Consider the following 17,537-nt stretch of genomic DNA (forward strand, 5'->3'; position numbering starts at 1 on the left):
TCTTGAACTTTTTATTGGTTTGTGTTGAACCTTTGGCACCTGTAAAACTCATAATCTAGAGCAAACTAGTTAGTCCAATTATTTGTGTTGGGCAATTCAACCACTAAAATCATTTAGGAAAAGGTGTAAGCCTATTTCCCTTTCACTTGATTCTACTCATCAATGACATGGAGATTCAAGAAGACTTCAATGTTCAACCTCGAAGAGCTTGGAGGCTTGATGACTCAAGATTCTAAGGATTCTCTATAGGACCGACTACCAAACCTTACTTCGAGTGACCCAGTAATAAGATTGTCGGTCATCAAATATCTACATTGTTCAATATTCGAGCTTGTCCGTTCATCATCACCGGAATCATCCAATGTTTGATTTCAACGTTTAGTGTTGTTCTACATATGATCAACTGCTGATGAAAAGTTCATCTCTAACATAATTAGAACGACATTTATGAGATCGTGGCATGGTTTCTAGATGTAAATACATTGTTGTTTTGCCACATTATTATCTTTTATTTTCTATTTGATCGCTTGTCACATGAATTAGTAGTGCGAAGTTTGTCATGGATGAAATTTTTATTATGGTTCCACCGCTCCTCCCCACCTTGTACTTACGAAAGATTGAGTTAGTAGATCTCGAGATTACAAACTTACCATAAGCAACCAAAAATAATATAAACCTAAAAATATGAAAACCCGAGAAAATCCTAAAACTTGAACCCGGAAATATAATTTTTGCTGCAATAATCATAATCAACTAAGCTATGCTCACACAATAGGTCTGCGTTGTTGAATTAACTTTCAATACGAGAAAACATGCATGTGTGCATCGTACAAGTGCAACTTCCAAACCTTTAAGCAAATAGAGATAGACACGCCCACATGTGGAACTTCTTGGTACGTAATGCGTGACAAGTTAGAAGTGAACATGGTCGTCGTGTCGCTACTTGTGATGAACATCGGGCTGTGTGTGGGTTTTGTCATCGCAGGAGTACATGCATTCTCTGAATTCTAAACTGGTCGCGATGCCCGTCTTTTTTCTATTTTCCCTTTTTGAGTTTTTTCACAAATATGCCCTTTTTAATTTCAATTCAAAAAATGGACCCTCTGATCGACGTCATTACTATTGGCGCCAACCTAACACGTCTAGGCGCCAATTCTGTTGGTGCCTAGACGGCTAGACCTCATCTGTGGCGTTGACGTGGTGCACTCGTGGATAGTGAGGTGGCAGGGGTAGGCGCCAAGAACTATAGTGGCGAAGGTAGGCGCCATAGATCTTGGCGCTGGCCCCCTTTAATACGGCCCCGCGTGTAATTTTCTTTTCCCTTTCCTCACTCTCCGTCCCCGTCGTTCGCCTGGCTCAACATGGCCGCCCCTCTCCCTCTCCGCGTCCCGCCATCGTCGCCCCTCTCCCTCGTCGTGACTTGCCATGGTCGTGGCTCACCATGGCCATGCCATGCCAGTGTTGGCCCGCTCCCTCGTTCATCGATGCGGGCTCGGTGGTCAGCGACGAGTGCAAGGCTGAGGAGCACGGGTGGGCGATGGTGGCGGGTGCCAGCGGCCTCACCACCGGAGGATGGCGCGGTCGGCGACGGAGGATGGCGCGGGCGACGCTGGAGAGTGGCCGAGCAATGGCCGTATTGAATAGAAGAGAGAGAAAGAGTAAAAAAACGTGGACCAGTATATAGAGGATAGAGGGTCGGCGCCAAGATCCATGGCGCCGACCCCCGCCACGTCACTATGCCACGAGGTTTGATCCCTCAGGGCCATGTCATCGATACATATGCGCCAATTGCATTGGCGTCAATACGTGTTAGGTTGGTGTCAATAGTGAGAGCGCCAACCTAAAGGTCCATATTCTAAATTCAAATAAAAAGAACCTATTTGTGAAAATAAAACACGAAAAGGGCTAAAATAGAAAAAAAATCGGTCGCGATGCAGACGCATCGTCGGTTTCACCGCCGTCACGCGCGCGTCTGTATGCGCTGCCTGGAGTCACTGCAAGCGGCAAGCGGCCAAAACATAAAAATTGGCGGCATCCGATCTCGAGACTCCGACGACGAGAGGAGGCTGCGCATGCTCGAGTCATATATTGGAAAAAAAACTGTAACTTAAAGTATGATCTATATATGGATTATTTGGATGGGATGTCATTTTCGTATCACCAACCAAAATTACAGTGTGGTCGTGCGTAGAAATTCTACCTACTAGCTAGCTGAAACAACGGCTGCTATGTATTACTACTGGTACTGGAAAGAATACTAGTCATTGACTCAAAATTAGAATGCATGTGTAAGTCATGCGTGCTAATTTGTTCTATATATCAGCATACGGCGAATTCCGAAGTCCGTACGTTGTTCGTGGAGCTGAGGAGGAAAACATCAGAAATGACAAAACTAGACGGTGTGTGCTTCTACACTGAATTCATCAACATCTGTTTTACTTTTACTAGAGAATGGCATCAGATGGAAAACCGCTGAAAAAACAAGAGAACAATTGGACCCCAAATATGTACAGACGCTAGCTAGCTATAGCCAGCCACTGAAGTTGACATGCGGCAGCTAGCTAGACACCTTCTCTGAAACACTAACATTTGTACCTTGGTCGTGTAAGTGTAGTTAGTAACGTATGTTGACGCGACTTACCGAACAAAAATATAATTGTCCCAATCAAGCTAGGGACGATTGTTTGTTTCCAAAATGTTGCCATTTGCTTAATCAATCCTATATTGATTCATGGCTGTTAAGGTGAGATAAAGCGACAAGAAATCTCTCTCTATATATATATATAAGATCCCGAAGGCTAGCGACATTTTTGATAGCAAAATATGAGAAGTTGGCAGGTTCTGGTAGCAAATCAAATAATATGGCCAGAATAATCGTGGCTAGCTTGATTAAACCTTCAGCTTGGTGTATTTTGGAAGTCGACCAACCAGCTGGGCCGGGGCTCGTCGTAGTACCAAAATTACAGCCTGCTTCCTTCGTCGTCCTGTACGTAATGCAGTACAGCTGTCTGTCTAGTAGAGACGATTTTGAGCAGGCACACACATTAAGTGATAACATAAAAGACGGCTTCATTTTATTTCATAACCAAACGATATGGTCAACACACACCTATAGCTACCAAATTTGTACAACTATTTAGTGCGAAAACTATTTCATTCTCAAGAATTGATCGCTTATATTTATTATTACAGGTTTTTAAATGTATAAATACGCTATATTGCATTGCATGGCAACAGGGGGTAATTAGCTAGGCAGGACTATATATATAATAGTTTTTTTTCTGTAAATTCTTGAAAGGATGGTGAAGTTGGTAACTAGGCACCTTACTTGTGCGCATATTTTTCTGTGGTCAAACAGAATAAAACTAGACGGGATGCAGAATATTTTTTTCCTTGGAAAGCAGCTCATCTCTGTGTTCGAGTACGTAATTGAAGAAGTATGTAATCGCACTACACCTACACGTATGTGCCGCCGTATCCGTCCTATATATATACGGGGTGCAATCACCTAGTTACCAAACACTCACACATAACGTATAGCTCTCTCTCTCTCCCGTGAACGACGACGTCGCTAATGGCGGTGGTTTATTACCTGCTGCTGGCCGGGCTGATCGCCTGCTCTCATGCACTAGCGGCAGGCACGCCTGCGCTCGGAGACGATCGCGGCCGTCCCTGGCCAGCCTCCCTCGCCGCGCTGGCCTTGGACGGCAAGCTCCGGACCGACAGCAACGCGACGGCGGCGGCCTCGACGGACTTCGGCAACATCACGTCGGCGCTCCCGGCGGCGGTCCTGTACCCATCGTCCACGGGCGACCTGGTGGCGCTGCTGAGCGCGGCCAACTCCACCCCGGGGTGGCCCTACACCATCGCGTTCCGCGGCCGCGGCCACTCCCTCATGGGCCAGGCCTTCGCCCCCGGCGGCGTCGTCGTCAACATGGCGTCCCTGGGCGACGCCGCCGCGCCGCCGCGCATCAACGTGTCCGCGGACGGCCGCTACGTGGACGCCGGCGGCGAGCAGGTGTGGATCGACGTGTTGCGCGCGTCGCTGGCGCGCGGCGTGGCGCCGCGCTCCTGGACCGACTACCTCTACCTCACCGTCGGCGGCACGCTGTCCAACGCAGGCATCAGCGGCCAGGCGTTCCGCCACGGCCCACAGATATCTAACGTGCTGGAGATGGACGTTATCACCGGTACGTGTGCACCTACTACTACTTTTCCCTCCCTTGCACAACCACACCAGCAAGCAAGCAAAAGCTTGTTTTTTTTTTACGTGCCAGTACACCTGCATCGACTTCTGTTGCTTGCCACGGGGCAACACCGTGTTCAATCAGCCGGATTGAAATTCGTTACCTACAATGCGAATCATATATTTATTTATTTATAGTATTATTAGTGGTGCATGGTGGTTAATGTCCGCGCTGCACCGGCCGGCCGCCCGCCCGGCCGGCGAGGGGCGGCGACGTCTTTAATAACTAGTCATAAATCAGCATGCATGCTGGCTCTCGCAGCGCTGATGCGTTGACATTGTGCCTTTGTTCGTTTCGGCTAATAGAGTTAAAATGCTGGGGCGTTGACTTTGTGGTGAACGCAGGCCATGGGGAGATGGTGACGTGCTCCAAGCAGCTGAACGCGGACCTGTTCGACGCCGTCCTGGGCGGGCTGGGGCAGTTCGGAGTGATCACCCGGGCCCGGATCGCGGTGGAGCCGGCGCCGGCGCGGGCGCGGTGGGTGCGGCTCGTGTACACCGACTTCGCGGCGTTCAGCGCCGACCAGGAGCGGCTGACCGCCCCGCGGCCCGGCGGCGGCGGCGCGTCGTTCGGCCCGATGAGCTACGTGGAAGGGTCGGTGTTCGTGAACCAGAGCCTGGCGACCGACCTGGCGAACACGGGGTTCTTCACCGACGCCGACGTCGCCCGGATCGTCGCGCTCGCCGGGGAGCGGAACGCCACCACCGTGTACAGCATCGAGGCCACGCTCAACTACGACAACGCCACGGCGGCGGCGGCGGTGGACCAGGAGCTCGCGTCCGTGCTGGGCACGCTGAGCTACGTGGAAGGGTTCGCGTTCCAGCGCGACGTGTCCTACACGGCGTTCCTTGACCGGGTGCACGGCGAGGAGGTGGCGCTCAACAAGCTGGGGCTGTGGCGGGTGCCGCACCCGTGGCTCAACATGTTCGTGCCGCGCTCGCGCATCGCCGACTTCGACCGCGGCGTCTTCAAGGGCATCTTGCAGGGCACCGACATCGTCGGCCCGCTCATCGTCTACCCCCTCAACAAATCCATGTACGTGTTGAATCGATCGGCTAGCTAGCTAGCTAGGCACGCCCCGGCCGGCCTCTGACTGGACCAGTCTTTCTGGGGTTTGGTTTTTCAGGTGGGACGACGGCATGTCGGCGGCGACGCCGTCGGAGGACGTGTTCTACGCGGTGTCGCTGCTCTTCTCGTCGGTGGCGCCCAACGACCTGGCGAGGCTGCAGGAGCAGAACAGGAGGATCCTGCGCTTCTGCGACCTCGCCGGGATCCAGTACAAGACCTACCTGGCGCGGCACACGGACCGCAGTGACTGGGTCCGCCACTTCGGCGCCGCCAAGTGGAATCGCTTCGTGGAGATGAAGAACAAGTACGACCCCAAGAGGCTGCTCTCCCCCGGCCAGGACATCTTCAACTGATGATAGCCCATGCATGCATGCATGTTTTAGTTTCTTGGGACAATAATGTGAATAACTCCCAGCTAGCGGCTATTAATTAATCTGTATATAGATTGATCACTGCACTGATGTATGTCAAGGTCATTATTTACGTTATGGTAAAAAAAATACCCTCGTCGTATATTCTCGTTTCATCTGCCCAACCCCCAGAGTTTTAAAAATGCACGTTGAGAGCAAAATTTCCACACCGTTTATCCATGTAGATTGGGTGTATATTGAATCCGTTTAAATATATAGCAAGACAAAATTTATTACAACCTGATCCAGTACACCATAATCCACATGAAATTAGAATAACCGAACAAAAGGACTTGTTAGTATGAGTTGCCGTTGCGCTTTTTTTTGTGCCTATTTAGGTATGATATAGCTCTACCAAACATTATTGCCAGTCAAATACATCCCTGTCGTCCTAATAGGCGTCCAAAATCAAACGTGTGTTTAGCCAGCCCCCATCCAAACACGCCTATCACTATTTTCTTTGCCTTCCCTTTTCATTTTTGTTTTTTTTTCTCTTCAAATAATAACTGGTCCTCTCAACTAGTCACTTAAAAAAAAGGAAGAGTGTGAAGGAAAAGGAAAAAGACACCGTCACTTGTGAAACAAATTAAAAAGTTTCTTGGATCGAGGCGCGTGATACTCTTTCTCACCCTGCACGTTTTGCTTCGATCTCCGACGGCACCGTCCGTCATTTTCTACAAAATACGGAACCTTGTTTCGTGCTTGTTGATCAGACAGCTGACGTCGACAAGTTCAGGTAAAGGGTCATTTGCGCGACCAGCAGGTCGGCTGGTGTTGAACTGATTCTTTTAAACTTAATGATAACCAGTAGAGTAGACACCATTGATTCTTTTAAACTTTAACCGCTAGTCTTATTCAAAATATTTATTTAAAATGTATAATTTTAAATCAAGCACAGACTACATCAAGTGATAAAACAAATCATAATAAAATTAATGATAACTTATTATTGTTTTGAATAAGACGAACGATCAAAGTTTTAAAAATAAACGGTGTCATATACGGAGGGAGTACTAGCTTAGTACCCCGGTTGACCAGAGGTGCGGTGTGCCTTAATTCGATCGTTTTCTCTTGTTTCCTCAGCGTTCACCACATGCACTGCACTTGCAAGCCGTACACGTTGACTAGTGGGGCAATGCTAGCTTGGTGAGGTTTTTTGATTGATTCCCAGCTTTTAGACGAGGTCACTCCACAAAAAAAGCTAAGCAACGGTGCTGACCTGAATAAATAAAGGTGGTCGTAGATTATTGGTTATAGCCGTCGTCACAGGTCACACACACGCAACAAGCCTATAGCAGGATTACACCGATTATCATCGGGAAATAGAAAAAAGGGAAATGAACGAAGTACAGGAGACAGACGACGAGAGGGTATTGTCTATTCTTAAGACCCCCTTGAGCAAGCTACACGGATAATTAGGCTCCCATCAGACGTCATTTGTGGACACGTAAGCTATTGTGAGGGTGTTTGGTTTCTAAATACTAATTTTTAGCCACTCCTTATTATTAAATTTTAGTCAGTAAATTATTAAATATAAAAACTAATAGATTTTTAATTTTCATATTTTGTAATTTATGTACTAAAATGGAATAAAATGGTGTGGTTAAAAATTAGTCCCTAAAAATCAAATATCATTCCCCTTTTTTTAGAAGACCTCTTGAGCAAGCTAAGCTACACGTATTACTAGGCCTCAACATGCCTATGTGTGTATAACAGGACAACCAGGCCCCCCCAAACTTCAGTTGTACGTATGTGTAACATGTACAGTGAGGACAATCGATCTCAAACGTCAGCTGTAGGTACGTATGAATGTATATATGTGTATTTACTCCTCCTGTTTTAAAATAGTTGTCGCGATGGTATTTATGTCCATCAAAGTTTGTTAGAGTAGACTAGCTTTTTAGAAAATGTTAGTCACATTTATATCCTCAAATAAACTTACTATAAAAATAATTTCAATGATCTATTTAATGATATAACGATACTAATCATGTAATATGAATATAAATATTTTCTTGTACATATTTGATCGAAGTTTAAAATAGTTAGTTTTAAAAAAAAATAAAAACACCGACTATTTTAAAATAGATAGAGTACATATACAAGAAATTATTACTAATGTTTACAACGTATAATAAATAATATATAAATTATGAAATATATTTTTATAATAAATCTGTTTAGAGAAGATAATATTTTCTACGACTCCTTGTTCAAATCTAGAATGACATTATTTTTGGGACGGAGGCAGTTCGTACTACGTACGTAACATGTATTCCTAACACGGACAATCAAAACATGGGAACTTCACTCCATTTGTAAAGCCGTGGGCGGAATCGGTGGACGTGTTTGTTTCTTGGCGCACGGTGACTCGATGAGGACTCGTGCAAACCTTACACGCTTGGTCATCTGTCTGCATTCACTCCACACGGCCATACGCACGTGGTCTTCTGGATGGGCATGGACACGGACACGGCACGCATCTCAAGTCAGGGCAGTTAAAGGGAGACGCATGGGAACATGATACCAGGGTTGCATCCTCACAAAATTGGCCGTATGTGCTACATCATCAGGGGGAGCAGCCATAATTTACATGGAAACGAATACAATGATGGAGCACGTCAGTGGCTATTATTCTTCAATGAGGCTACAGCTACACTATTTGATGCACATCAGCTACTGCCTCCTAGTCCTTGGGCGCCCACCTCCACACTTTCAGCTCGCCGGAGCAGTCTCCGGTGAAGAGCAGCCCACCAGCCGCAAGCTCGATGGTCCTAACTTCCTTCGTGGACAACAGTGTTCCAATCCCGTCGAACCTGAAAGATGGTAACCAGGCAAATGCAGAGCTCCTTTCAGTAAGGAACCACTGAGCGAGCGGTTTGTCTATCTGATGATGAAACTGATAAAAAAAAATTATGCACTCACGATGGCAAGTCGAGCAAGCGGACGCGATTGCTGTTGTGGAGGGAGCACAAGAGAACTGGCGTCTTCCCAACTCGGTGCATGCCGAAGAGTGTGCGCAAACCCTGCAACATAATCGGAAAGCTTAAGCGGTAGGGGAACAGCCTAGAGCTGTTGTGAGGAAACCAATGTAAAAAGAAAGGGGAAACACAACACACTCATCGCAGTTGCATAATTATACTCTTGTGTAGGTTCTGTGATCAAGCACACCAAGGCAGCATTTTTTTCTAAGGCCATCTCATGAAAAAGATTAAAATTATTTTTTGAACTTGTTCCAAGTCAAAAGTACTGAAGAGAATAATACAGTCAGGGGAATATTTTGAAATACAGGTAAGAGTAGAAAGTAAAAGAAAAAAGTGCTGCTGGGCTAGAAGAACAATGGCCAAGAAATTCCATTAGTTCTTCCTGCCGAATGAAGTTTTTATGTTTATGATAGGCAATCAGTTCAAACATAATGCCCTAGATGTTGTTTTCGTAATTCTAAGATACTTAGTACTCAATTGCTCTTCAAGTCTTCGAGACAAACAGATGAACTGAGCAGACAATCTAAAGTTCTCATCCAATAAGGCTTATATCAGTATATAGAAACTCCAATCGCTAGAATTTTCCAGGTTCATCAGATAAACTCTAGTCGACCAAGACCAACCAGACAGGCCATCTCTTATATGCAAGCAAGAAGACCCGATGTTGAGAGGTTCCAGCATGCCTATGCCAACATCTACTTCAGAGACTGCATTTATGAATCATATTTCTTGGCTAAAAGCAAACAGAGTGCCAACAATTAACACCATGAGACGTGCAGAAGTACAGAGGAAAACTAATTGCAGCAACAAAAAAAACTCTTGTGAACAGATTTGCTTGATTTTTAGAAGTATTCGGTACATAGGCATACAGAGCCATTGAAACGGATTTCTGTATCAAGCAGGTTATTCCTATACCCAATAAATTGTATCGTCAGTTAAGAATATACAATAGACTTAACCTGATCAATGGAGTAGCACACAAAAAACAGAATTGATCAATGAAACTAGGACAACAAAAGGCACAAACAAAAAGAACTAATCAGTAATCAGCAATGTTATTAGGCTAGAGTTGAAACCCAACAGAAGCCACAATTCAAGGTTCATAGACGTGGATAGCTGTTTTCCATTAGATCCTATCCAAGGCAGTACCAATATTCATCAAAATACAATAAAAAATCCAAGGACTACAAGAAGAAAATGTAACTGTTGCTCTTAACTCTGAACCTTAATAGTAAAACTTAGTTACTACACCGATAAAAATGCTGTTGCCATAAACTATTTAGGTATAGACAGTATGCAGCATCCAACAAAACAAAAATAACGCATGATCGGCAGGAGTGCAGTTCTTACATTCTCCTCAGCATGGGTATATTTGACTTGAAGGTTTCCTGACTCTGACAGAGTCCAGAGTTTTACAGTCTTGTCAAGGGAGCAAGATAATAACTTCTCATCCCAACAAAGCACAGATGTTACAGCAGCTTTATGCTCAGAGAGTGTTTGGACACACTGCCGAGTTGTAAGGTCCCATGCCTGGTAAATACAGAGAATTGAAGAATGTGTCAGAATGAGCATAACTTTTGAGTGCCAATTGAGCAATATCTTGAAGAAAAATCCATACTTTGATGGTCTTGTCCAGTGAGCCAGAGTAAAGTCTTCTTGCCGAGATAGACAGTGAAATCACTGGCCGTTGATGGCCACTGAGGATCAACACTGGTTCAGTGTTACTTTCCTTAGCAGGAAATCTCCAGGCCATGATGCGACCATCTCCAGTACCAGCAAACAGCATCTCATCCGTGATAGCCATGGAACAAACCAGACTAGAAGGCCCTTGAAATCTTAGTTTCATCCCTGTCTTTGTGTTCCATGCCTTGTACCAAGCAAAGTCACCCCTCAATGTCACCATACATAATACAAAATAAAGGTGTACTCTCACTAGAATCAGAATGTCACCTCCACAAACTTTGGAATTCCAATGAGTACCCATGGGCCATGGGTGATCATGCAGCTAACCTTGCCTCCCATCTTGATGACATCAACACACTATTGCAGAAACATTAAGAACAAAAATTGTAATATGATAACAGATTATATTTTTTTTCCATCCTCTTGGATATACTCCCACATATCTCTATCTATATTTTCTCTTTTTCTTTACTTTGTTCTTTTTTCTCATTGCTATTTTTTTACATAAATGCATGACTATCCACTAATGAGATAGCTGTAATCTCTGAAGATTCACTTGCAGATCATGCAACCATATGTATCAACCAAGTGACAACCAACCAGATAGCGCCACAAACTGATACCAAGCAAACGGGTAACCGAAGCAGGCGAAGAGCCTCCAATATATAGCAACAAGGCTAGCCTGACAGATAGCATCCAATCCAAACCAGGAGCACAGGATCACCCAACTAATCATAAGAGATCCGCTGACGATTGGTGATTTAGGCACAACCAATCAGAAAAAAAATCAGGAGTCACCATTCGGTTATGGTTGGTTCCATAGGGTGCACACATTGCTAATCAGCACATGAACCACCACGAACAATGACAACCTCCTCACTGGAACCTCCGTGGAAGCAGCCCGTTACTCGTCCATAGTCAGAGATATTGTTGGTAGCCCGTGCATATCAGAGATATTGTTGGTAACCCGTGCATAATCAGATACATCGTCGGAAGCCGAGAACCAAGCTACCTTGCCGGAATTGCAGTCCCAGATGCGAACAGATCCGTCGACGCTGCCGGAGTAGAGCTTGTTCGAACCAGACGGCAGAGAAATCCCACCGATAGCCTATCAGATTTTATGATTACTGTAAGACTCCACCACAGAAATTGGCGATCGCGTCGAGATAGAGAATTTTCAGAGAGATGGGGGAAGCGCGCACCTCGGTGTGTCCAGCAAGGGCGCAGAGGAAGACGAATCCGCCCTCACCGCTGCAGCGGCGCTTCTCCTCAAGGGGCGGCCTATCGTCTCCATGCGCCAGTTTCGGCTTCGACTCAGCCGCGCGCGCGTCGGGCACATCGGGCTCGGCACGGCGACCCAAACCGGATCGCACCGCCTTCTGAGAGGGTTCGAGAGGTCTCGTGGTCGCTGGATCAAGGCGGGGGGAAGGGCGGGAGGCCTTGGCGCCGCCGCTGGGCTTGGGTCTGGTGTAGGGGCTCCGCCGTGCGGGTTTGGGTGCGGAAGAATGACCGGTGCGGAGGCGTGTGGCGAGCGTGGAGGAGATCGGCATAGCGGCGCCGGTGGTTGGTGTCTCGCGTACGCGCGGCTAGGGCTAGTCTCGCGTACGCGCGGCTAGGGAAAGATCCGAAGAAGAGCGCGGTGCGGGTAGAGGCGGTTCTCAAGAGTTGAGAGTACGCTTATTATATATACCGCATCTAGCGTCCGACCCGTAAAACGTATTGATGGGAACCGGGATTGTACTCCTACTATTCTTAGGGCCCGTTTCAATCTCATGGGATAAACTTTAGCTTCCGGCTAAACTTTAGCTATATGAATTGAAGTACTAAAGTTTAGTTTTAATTATCACCATTAGCTCTCATGTTTAGATTACAAATGGCTAAAAGTAGCTAAAAAAAAGCTGCTAAAGTTTATCTCACGGGATTGGAACAGGGCCTTAGCATTGGAGTATGTACTAGGGCCTGTTTCGTTCCTTTGGATAATCCAAATATTTTAAGACTCCGTATTTTTTATAGTTAAAATCTAAAATATCCTTGTCTAGTTAAAATCTAGAATATCCTTGTCTGACACTTGTTGTTGGTTATACTTTAGGGGGTGTCTGGTTGATCCTGCTAAAGTTTAGCCCGGGTCACATCAAGCGTTTGACTTTTAAATAGGAGTATGAAATATAGACCCAACCAACTGGACTAGATTCGTCTCGTCTTTTAATCTTCGGCTGACAAATTAGTTTTATAATCCGACTACATTTAATACCCCGAACGGAGGTTCAAACATTCGATGTGATAGGGGCTAAATTTTAGCAGGGGCAAACCAAACACCCCTTAGTGACACTTTTGTCTTTTTAGTATGTCACTTCGCCAATTAGGGCTAGAAATTGATGTCTGGAGATCCGAATTATCCGTATTCGTATCCGCTAAAACTGCTAATATGGATATCTGTATCCGTATTCGATTTCAATATGGATGTCACATGGATGTATTCGAATTCGATTTACAGTATTTTTCTCTATCTGATTTCATATTCGTATTCGAAAAAACCATGAAGTATCCGATACTATCTATATCCGTGAAAAAAATATGTTTCATGGAACCATTTAAAACTTAACTTTATCACTAATTTCTAATTAAAATGACTTTAAGTTTAATAATATACTAGTGATATTCAATAATAAAATTCAATAGGTTTCATAAACATTCAATTATAACTCTCCACTTTATCTATACAGTGAACACATCTCAACGAAGTTCCATAAACATTTAACTATAACTCTCCACTTTACAATATATAGATAAATTTCTTCATGATTTTATTTAAGTTTTAGTACACATATTTATATAGGACATTCATTCATTTTAGAACGGAAAATTAGTTTTTCTTAGAACATTTACTATTTTATATCAATTCTAATATACTTATATTTCTACAAATGTCACTTATTAAATATCACATAGTTGTTTATCTTTTGTTACATGCTTCGATAGTTTAAAAATATTATTTATATAGTTTTGTTGACTTGGATATGGAGGATCACGAGAAATCTATTTTAATTTAAATTTGTTTTGACTATTTATTGACTATATATAAACTTGTACTTAAATAAAAATCAAAATATACGTAAGTTAAATTTTAGGGTATGTTGTTTGAATTGAATTGAGTAAATATCCAAATAAGAATTCGGAATCGACTATCCATTTTGTATTCGTATCTGAAGATACTCGAATTTGTATCTGAATTTGGACTAAAATATGGTAAATTGTGACATTCGAATTCGTATCCGTGTATATTCGATTCGTTTCCACCAATATCTCTGATATCTACAAATAGCAAGGAAGTCATAGATAACGGAATTTTGGAATCTTCACATAATCCAAGACTAGAATACGTACTGTTTTATGCTCTACTATGTTTTAGTACAAGGATTATCAAGTATCCATGGGTAGATATGGCAATGGGTAAATACCCACCGGTTATTACTACCTCATACTCATACTCACGACAAAAAAATAACCCCATCGGGTCACCCATATACACTGGTGGGTATGGATTTACCCCCATACCCACGTGGGTATGGATCACCCATCGGATCACCCGTACCCAAAAAAATTAAACATCTATCAAAATATTATATTATACAAATATCAAGTATATCCATCTAAATACCATTACAAAATTTTTAGCATCATTTAACCATCCACTCAACACACATTGGGTGAATTACATGTTCCATTACATGGTCATTAAATTGTCGTTAAGCCTTCTGTCGGGTACCGTAATTAGGGGTACCCCCAACACTCCTATACACGGTTGGTAACCACCATCAGCACAAAGACTGATGGGCACGATTCAGGTCAAGGCTTCGTCTACCCAAGGGAAGCGATCTCGCCTCGCCCGAGCCCAGCCTCGGGCAGGAACTGAAGTCCCGGACGAACTTACATCTCGCCCGAGGGCCTCCTCAGGCAGTGGGCACACCCTCGGCACGCCCGAGGCCCAGCTCGGGCAGGCTTCGTCGAGAAGCAACCTTGGCCAAATCGCCTCTCCAACCGACCGTATCGCAGGCGCATTCAATGCGAGGATCGCCTGACACCTTATCCTGACACGCGTGCCTCAGTCGTCAAGGTCGAAGTGACCGCAATCACTTCGCCCTTTCGCTGATCGACCTGACAGGAAAACAGCACCGCTCGCTCCGCTCCGACTGCTGTGCCACCCACCAGGGTGAGGCTGACAACAGCCAAGTTCAGCCTCAGGCGCAACAGGAAGCTCCGCCTCGCCCGACCCCAGGGCTCGGCCTCAACCTCGGCCTCGGAAGGTGGTCTCCGCCTCGCCCGACCCCAGGGCTAGGCCTCGGGAGGAATCGCGTCCTCGCCCGACCCCGGCCTCGGCCTCAGGAGGAGCCTCTGCCTCGCCCGACCTTGGGCTCGAACCGACCGCGCCACGGGGGATACATCATTACCCTACCCCTAGCTAGCTCAGGTTACGGGGGAACAAGACCGGCGTCCCATCCAGGCTCGCCCCAGTAACAAGTAATGATGGCTCCCTGCGTGCGTCCATGACGACGGTGGTTCTCAGCCCCCTACGGAAGCAAGGAGACGTCAGCAAGATCCCAGCAGCCCCGACAGCTGTGCTTCTACAGGGCTCAAGCGCTCCTCCGACGGCCACGATACCGCGTACACAGGGCCCTAGCACCTCTCCGACAGCCACGTTGGCATGTACACAGGGCTCAGGCACCTCTCTGTCGGACACGTTAGCGCATAGCTACACTCCCCATTATACACCTGGACCCTCTCCTTGCATCTATAAAAGGGAGGTCCAGGGCCTTCATGCGAGAGGGTCATGCGGGAGAACGGGCTGACGAACAGGCTCACTCTCTCTCTCTCTCTCGCGAACACTTGTAACCCCTACTGCAAGCACACCCCTTGGCGGGGGGGGGGGGTAACACGAGCCGCGTTTTCCCCCTTGTGTTCCATCTCGCGCCAACCCATCTGGGCTGGGACGCGCAACGACAAATTTACTCGTCGGTCTAGGGACCCCCGGGGTCGAAACGCCGACAGTAGGCGCGCTAGGTAGGGGCCTGCTGCGTGTTGACGAACAACTTCCCGTTGAGTTCCAGATGGGTAGTCTCCAGCAACCTCTTCAACCCGGGACGCTGCTCCGTTTCGGGAGTCTCGAGTTCATGTCCCTCGACGGCAGCTACGACATGGTACTCCTCCCCCCGCAGCGCCACAGCGACAACGACGATCGTCAGCTCGCCCGGCGGCGGCGAACTCGACGACGTCTTCCCCCCATGGCGGAAGAGCAGCATCCGAGTTTGTCCCGCCGTCTTCCTCGCCGCAGGAGGAGGAGGCGGGGCAACCGTGGCCAGGCAGGAGGCGGCACCTCGTCGGCTATCGAGCGAGTCGACGACACCGACGCCCCAGCGGGGGACATGTCGGGCGTTGTCCTCGCACCTGCGACAACGACGGATGTCGTTTCCCCGCAACATGCCAACCTCAAGCGGATGACGCCAGCACACTCGTGAAGGGCTTGCTGGGCGTTAGCCTTGTACCTGAGATAACGGTGCGGTCCGTCCCCGACGCGACTTTGCCACCGTCCATCGATCAAGAGGTACCGTCCGTTTTCCACCCTGTGCCTTTTAGATTCAGCTTCGATCCACCAAGCGACCCCGCTTCGGTGAGCGCTTTCATAAAGGCATATCCTAACCTTCCGGGGTACCATATGTGGTCAACCTGGGACCGTCTGACGGCCGTCTCGACCTACGGACCCCCGGGTTCCGAGGAAGAAGACGAGCCCGACTCTGGTTGGGATTTCTCCAGGCTCCGCGCTCCTAGTGCCATGCGAGACTTCATGACCGCATGTGACTACTGTCTCTCCGATTGCTCCGATGATGGCCATAGCCTTGACGACAAGGGTTGTGGCCCAAGTCGCGAATGTTTCCACGTCGATCTAGGGGGTCACGACGAAGGCAACCACCTCGGTATGTCGGAGGATGGTGATCCCCCTGGGCCTGCGCCTCGCGTTGACATCCTGCGGGAGCTAGCTGTGGTCCCAGTCCCTGCGGGGGGTCAGGACACACAGCTCGAGCAAATCCGCGAGATGCAGGCCAAGCTCGACGAGGAAGCAGGGCAACTTGTGCAGCTTCGGCAAAACATCGAGCAGGAGTGGGCAGGTCGAGCACTCGCCGGAGAAGCGCGTCATCAGGCCCGAGACGCCCAGCGCCGTATGTCGACGATGCCAGGGCAAGGCTGCCCCCGGCCTCCAGCGGGGTCGGCCAAAATCTGGCTGCAGCGGCAATACTACTCCGAGCGATGCCGGAGCCATCCACCACCGAGGGGCGGCGTATCCAGGGAGAACTCAAGAATCTCATGGAGGATGCCGTGGTCCGGCGGGCCGAAAGCTCTGCCTCCCGAAGGCAAGAGTGCCCCCCGGAGCATCGCGCAACGACTTCCCAACTCATGCGGGAGGCCTCGGTCCACACTGGGCGCACGCGGGACGCGACGCCTGCAGCCCCGGGTCGCCTCGGCAATGAGCACCACCGCCGCGACCGTCGAGCCTGCCTCGACGAGAAGGTGCGCCGAGGCTACCACCCCAGGCGTGGGGGACGCTACGACAGTGAGGAGGATTGAATCCCCTCGCCCGAACCACCAGGTTCGCAAGCCTTCAGCCGGGCCATACGACGGGCGCCGTTCCCGACCCGGTTCTGGGCCCCGACTACCATCACCAAGTACTCGGGGGAAACAAGGCCGGAGTTGTGGCTTGCGGACTACCGACTGGCCTGCCAGCTGGGTGGAACGGACGATGACAACCTCATCATCCGCAACCTCCCCTGTTCCTCTCCGACGCCGTCGGGGCCTGGCTGGAGCATCTGCCTCCCGCGCAGATCTCCAACTGGGACGACCTGGTCAAGGCTTTCGCTGGAAACTTCCAGGGCACGTACGTGTGCCCTGGGAACTCTTGGGATCTCCGAAGCTGCCGCCAGCAGCCAGGGGAATCCCTGCGAGAATACATCCGGCGGTTTTCGAAGCAGTGCACCGAGCTGCCCAACATCACCGACTCGGATGTCATCAGGGCGTTCCTCGCCGGCACCACCTGCCAAGACCTGGTGAGCAAACTGGGCCGCAAGACTCCCACCAAGGCGAGCGAGTTGATGGAC

At 47.9% G+C, this 17,537-nt stretch overlaps 2 protein-coding genes across 3 annotated transcripts; one reads left to right on the plus strand and one right to left on the minus strand.

Moving 5' to 3' along the window:
- The first annotated feature begins 3,530 nt into the window (after positions 1-3,530).
- Positions 3,531-5,827, plus strand: LOC542585 (cytokinin oxidase 1). Its single transcript, NM_001112121.2, has 3 exons — positions 3,531-4,190; positions 4,592-5,282; positions 5,374-5,827. The coding sequence occupies exons 1-3, from the start codon at positions 3,575-3,577 to the stop codon at positions 5,666-5,668; spliced, it is 1,602 nt and encodes a 533-aa protein (NP_001105591.2). The 5' UTR covers positions 3,531-3,574; the 3' UTR covers positions 5,669-5,827.
- Positions 5,828-8,240: 2,413 nt separating this feature from the next.
- Positions 8,241-12,049, minus strand: LOC100502220 (Zinc finger CCCH domain-containing protein 59). Of its 2 annotated transcripts, NM_001196697.1 has the most exons (7): positions 11,595-11,995; positions 11,405-11,500; positions 10,660-10,749; positions 10,328-10,576; positions 10,060-10,239; positions 8,651-8,751; positions 8,241-8,541 (listed from the first exon to the last, which is right to left on the minus strand). In NM_001196697.1, exons 1-7 carry the CDS (start codon positions 11,940-11,942, stop codon positions 8,412-8,414), a joined length of 1,194 nt encoding a protein of 397 aa, NP_001183626.1. In that variant the 5' UTR covers positions 11,943-11,995; the 3' UTR covers positions 8,241-8,411. The 2 variants fall into 2 exon arrangements, with proteins under 2 accessions (NP_001183626.1, XP_020405571.1); XM_020549982.1 differs by lacking the exons at positions 8,241-8,541; positions 8,651-8,751 and adding an exon at positions 9,035-9,442 and having other exon boundaries at positions 11,595-12,049.
- Positions 12,050-17,537: the final 5,488 nt, after the last annotated feature.

Source organism: Zea mays, chromosome 3 (assembly GCF_902167145.1).
Source record: "Zea mays cultivar B73 chromosome 3, Zm-B73-REFERENCE-NAM-5.0, whole genome shotgun sequence".
In the NCBI taxonomy this organism is placed as follows: Eukaryota; Viridiplantae; Streptophyta; class Magnoliopsida; order Poales; family Poaceae; genus Zea; species Zea mays.